Raw genomic sequence first — 5,665 nt, forward strand, 5'->3', positions numbered from 1 at the left:
TCAGATCTGTAAAGTTTATTGGAGAAAGAGCAGGTTTACTTTGCCTGCATTTGTACCTACTCTTAATTAACTTTTATATGTAAATATTAATGTTTACTCTTTCAAAAAAATCCAATATCCAATAAATACAATTACAAATTGTATTTTCACGTGCTATCTGGTGATTAACATTAATTGGAAAGGTTCAACTTATGAAATGTCAAATGAAAAAATAAATAAATAAATAGAAACATGAATAAAAACAAAATTTTCTTATTGTACATGCTACCATGATGTGTTCTAATAGAAGAAATGTCTTAATTTTTATTGTTATTTACAGTTCTAAGAGAGAACTAATATATCTTTATGTATGTGTGTGTGCTTTATTCGTACAGCGCGATTTTCTTAGGTAAAATATATTTCATAAAAAATAAAATAAGATATTAATTGCTATCAAATTATAGTTGTCTATGGATAATATATAATTGATCATTTTAATCTTCCTTTGTCAATCTTCTTGTTTTTTTGGAGTTTGTGGTAATTGACTCATCTCATTCCAATTAATATCACTGAAATTAATTTCTATTTTCTGATTTTTTGGGATATATTGCCTAAAAGAAAATTAATGAATTTTTGTCATAAGAAGAGATCTTGCAATTGTAGTAATAAATTAACGACGGCTATTCCAACTAACAATACCTATACTCTACACCAGCAGCGTCAAACATTTTCTTTGCAGCTATCGCCTCGACTTTGTGAGCATTTTTATCCGACATGTATATTACTGTTTTTATGCCAGATTGTATTATTACTTTCGCGCATTCGTTGCACGGGAACAAAGCAACGTACATTGTACAATTTTTAACATCGCTTGAGTTCTTGTTTAGAACTGCATTAATTTCTGCATGACACACTACAATCGAATGAATTGACATGAATAGATCAATAATATCTTATTTATTTATTATTATTATTATACACATATATATATATCTTTCTCATCTATATATATATATATATATATGTATAATAATATAATAAAAAATGTTATGTTTATTTTGTATATTGTACCATAAAGATATTTTGTTTCTAAATTATCATGAGAGCTCTTTCCCCAGGGAAATTCATCATCATGACATCCTCTGGGCATTCCATTATATCCAATGCCGACAATTCGTTTATCATTATTAACAATACACGCACCAACCTGGGTGCAGGGATCTTTGCTCCGTTTCGCGGAAAGGAACGCTATAGCCATGAAATATTCATCCCAATCAATGTACGACGTTCTCTTAGGATCAACGTTTCTATAGATAAAATAAGATATACATATATTATCAATAATTGAGCATATATATATATATATATATATGTATATATATATATATACATATATATATATATAGTAGGTCCTTTAAAATGGGACACCTGGTATATTGTATATATAACCTTTATTAATGATTGAATATCTTCATTATAGGAATATATTTATAAATTACAACAAAAATTGCTTATACCGTATAAACACTATGTCCTCCATTGCTAATTAAATCTCTACTTGAGTTTCACCGAAACACAGATTAAATTGTCAATTATTTAAATACCTTTATGTTTAAATATCTGACCACGTGGATGACAAAAGTCGAAGTCAACCATTAGATGCAACAGCTCCATCTTCTCCACTTTTGAGAGCTGGAATTAATTTGTCAAAGTTACTTTTCAGCTGATAAGTATAGCGATTTTACCGGCAGAGTCGAATACTGAAAACTCACATAGTGATGCGCAGACGGAAGTGCGCAGTGCGCTAAGAGCCATAGCAATCTTCGGACGTTTAATTAAGGTATGTGCAAATTTCTTTCTTTCAATAAACGAATATGTATATATTGCGGTAATTGACGAGAATGGAATCATTCTAATTGAAAATCTCTTTCTGTGATAACTCATCTTCAGTATCAGCAAACTTGCGCATTGCCATATTTTCAAGATGAGACGCCGCAACGCCATCGCGTCTTTTCATAATTTATATTTTATATTTTTGAATCTTTGAGACTTTCTTCATATATTACTATAATGTAAAATGTAAATCGCAATGATCAACAATTGATTATCAGCACTCTTGAAATATCGGTCCATTTATGTGAGAAAAACGAAATTGTTTATTGAAACCGCTGCGTTGAATTTATAAGAAAAGATTGTTAGGTTAAAATTAAAAGTATTAGATTTTCTTATTCATATTCGACATACAAAGTTGGCCAAGTTGCATATATTTGATTTTTGATATCTTGTAATTTAGAAACTATATAAAAGTTTCATATGTGAATGTATATATTATATCCATTTCGATTTTTAAGACGTTGAAATGTTATATTACGTTAAAAAGAGAGAGAGAGAGGGAGGGGGGAGAGAGAGAGAGAGAGAGAGAGAGAGAGAGAGAGAGAGAGAGAGAGAGAGAGAGAGAGAGAGAGAGAGAGAGAGAGAGAGGGAGAGGGAGAGGGAGAGAGAGAGAGATAATTGCAAATAATAATTCTCGTATTATCTATATATAGATGATGGATTTAAGAGTCGTCCGCGAGCATTTTATTATCATCGTAGAAACAGTTTGACACACAACACGCGATGAGTGATTTCTATGTTTGGATTAATATAATTTAGTCAACTATTATCGAGCTTTTGGGGACAAGATATCAAAAATAGAAGCATGGTACAATCGATAAACGCTGTAATAATCAGAGCATGGCAGAGCTTAGGACCGAATCTTTAGACACGCCAGCTGGTGGTTCCTGGTACCAGTTCATCTTTATTTCATATATTTTTCAGATTTCTTCCATCAAATCGCGAGCACTTTGTCAATGTAGAGCTATTTAAAGATTATGAATAATGCACATAATATTATCGAGAAAACATATGTGAGAAGAAAAATTGACTAATATCGCATAAATATCATATAAATTTGACCTAAATTTATAAACTTTCATATATAAAAATTTGAAAGATTATAATTGAATTACATTTGACAGAATAAGAGATAAGCTATTTAAAAGTATAATATTTATTCGATTATCGATTTCTTTCTTTTGTGAAATGCGTTCCAATTATACCGTTGTTTGACATTGTATGATGCCACTATAACTTTCTGCGTATATATGTATACATTTTATCATTCCGCTATTTCGTATCCAGAGTCCGTGCAGTTTCATATGATATGCATGTTATTATTTATGATTATAGAGAAAACGCTTTATTAGCGGAAGAAGGCGTCTCTATCTTGCTGTAAAATGTAGTAACTTTACATTCCTCACCAAGCATTTTGTACCTTTCGTATATTCGCTCTTTTATATATATGCGGTTTAGCCTCTTTTCATAGAGATACATTTGCATTTTTCATATTTCGATTCCATTTTAGTCATTGCTGCGAATGCAACTTTGTCTGATACTTCTCTGGTCTGACGTGTATGAAAACACATAACAATGCGACGCACGCTTATATAGAGATACGTACAGACGAGAGAAAAAAAATACGTATTATATGCATTGTGACTAACTGAGCCACTTCCTGTTTTTATGAGCAGCGTCGTGACAACCGTTCAGGAAACAATCGAAAAGTGGAAACATTCATAGGACAACAGCTAATACTTGGCAATCGGCTTCCGAATGATTACGCTGCATTTGCGGAAGGAAGAGACTACGAAAATGCTACTTCGTGATCGCATGTAAGTCCAATATTACATGGCATTTGATGGGCTGTAAGATAGCGAAAAGAAATCTTGCACGTCGCGAATTTGCCCTCCTTGTCTAACGTCTAAGTAAGATATTTTTTATGTCCATATAAAATATATAATATTACGTTAAATATTGATATTTTAATCGAATAAATCAATATTTAGTTTAACATTATTCAATTTTCACGTGGAAAATTAATATATAAAATTTAACATGAGAAACGTATCCGAATCATATGTTCGATATATTTCATAAAGTCCAATATGCATATTCTTTCTCTAGCAATTTTTATAATTGACTGTTTTATGATTATTTTCATTCCAACTGACTAACTGTTGATTCTATTGAATGTTATTTAAATTGGAAAGGTCTAATAGCTTTTATAATCTTTATACAATCACCAGCAATTTCTTATTATATATATATATATATATATATATATATTCACATAATTATGCGCGTAGCAAGGATTCGTTGCTATTTGCACACAAGCGAAAGAAACATGTGAAGCTACGTTTAAGATACTTAAATCTCTCAGAGACCCTTCACCTACATGATCTTTAAACTGCTGACGTTCCTGCGTAGCTTTTTAAGTACTCATAAACGAATATGTGTGGGCGCGGCAAACCGTGGGCACGTTTTACAGCTGTATCTAATATTGGTAGGAAAGGGGATGAGGTAAACGGGTAGTCAGTCAGTATCAGAGCTCGCATGCAATCATCGGGCATTAGCGACGACTATCGATTTCAGATTACTCTCCGATCAATCGTGAGAAAGGTTTTGCCTCTGGCAATCGTTTGGAATCGTCCTATTTGCGTATATCAAATCTGCATTACACATTTTTACGAAAAAGTCTGATGAATATTTTATAAACGTGTATAATTATAGTTTCGCAATCAGATCACATTTTTTATTTTATAACACATTGCATCACATTTTATATATATATTATCTTTTTATTTTATATAAATTTATTTTATATTGTTTTATAACATAATTTTTTCAATTAATTAACGTGATGAAAATTCAGTGATGAAAATTCTCGCTGCCAATCGTGTCTTTCGGGAAGTCAATGCAATTGACTTTACTTGATGTAATACCCTAAACCTTAGGCTTTAACTAAGGTCGTCGTCACTGAAATCGAATCTTCTGCGCTAACATTCTTCTTCCGACAACGACGTGCCTGCCCTTCGTAATGGAAAAAGGTCCGATTCGATACGAAACCCTAATCTTTCCTAAGGATTTTTTTTATCGGGAAAAAAATGTTTTCTGTGTAAAATGAGATGTAAAATGTGGATAATTTTCTTACAGAATTTGTCCAGATAAAATTATCTTTCTAACAGTATATAGAATTTTTTCTCTTTCAACGTAACACGATAATGCGAGCATTTTTATCCTGTTTTTTTTTTTAAGTACATAAGAAATGGCATTTCACAGTCGGTGTTCCTTCCATAATTTCGTTCGATCGATCGATTTAAAAATAGAATGACACAGCTACCTTTTTTCGCGAAACGGTTGAGCGGTTACATGCGGCGTCGAACCGTCTATTTATTCAATCTCTCTCGACTCTGCATACACCAGAATCGCCCTTTACACCGACATCTCGGCGGGTCTTTTGTCTCGACGTAATATACATAGGTACATATACATCCTATTCTATTCGGCGTACCGAAACTCGCGCGCGGTCCAGAGAGGACCGTGAGGATATTCGCGGTCGACGCGGAGGAAGTCGAGTATTGATCAAGGGGGGTGTATACGCGCTCGTCGGGAGGGATCTCTCTCTCTGTACTTGGCGGGTCTCGGGGCGTCGTCGCGTTTCGTCGTGAATGCACGGGGATGAATGGGGCGCGGTGGGGGTCACCGTATTGCGCGAGGGGAATTTGGGGGCGAGAGGGCGGAAATGAGAGCGCACGTCGAATGCGTCTGCGCGTGCACGCAGCAGTGCTCCGATGCGCTCGGCCCGAAA

At 33.6% G+C, this 5,665-nt stretch overlaps 1 protein-coding gene across 3 annotated transcripts; it reads right to left on the minus strand.

Moving 5' to 3' along the window:
* Window positions 1–275: 275 nt before the first annotated feature.
* On the minus strand, window positions 276–1,652 carry LOC145935715 (deoxycytidylate deaminase). 3 transcript variants are annotated; one of them, XM_083037266.1, is made up of 4 exons: window positions 1,584–1,652; window positions 1,051–1,286; window positions 679–892; window positions 276–590 (listed from the first exon to the last, which is right to left on the minus strand). In XM_083037266.1, exons 2-4 carry the CDS (start codon window positions 1,235–1,237, stop codon window positions 488–490), a joined length of 504 nt encoding a protein of 167 aa, XP_082893392.1. In that variant the 5' UTR covers window positions 1,238–1,286; window positions 1,584–1,652; the 3' UTR covers window positions 276–487. The 3 variants fall into 3 exon arrangements, with proteins under 3 accessions (XP_082893392.1, XP_082893391.1, XP_082893393.1); XM_083037265.1 differs by having other exon boundaries at window positions 1,497–1,634; XM_083037267.1 differs by lacking the exon at window positions 1,584–1,652 and adding an exon at window positions 1,429–1,517.
* Between the last annotated feature and the right edge of the window lie 4,013 nt (window positions 1,653–5,665).

The sequence above is a fragment of the Prenolepis imparis genome, unplaced genomic scaffold (assembly GCF_030444845.1).
Source record: "Prenolepis imparis isolate NDT839.2.m4 unplaced genomic scaffold, iyPreImpa1.0 SCAF_4, whole genome shotgun sequence".
In the NCBI taxonomy this organism is placed as follows: Eukaryota; Metazoa; Arthropoda; class Insecta; order Hymenoptera; family Formicidae; genus Prenolepis; species Prenolepis imparis.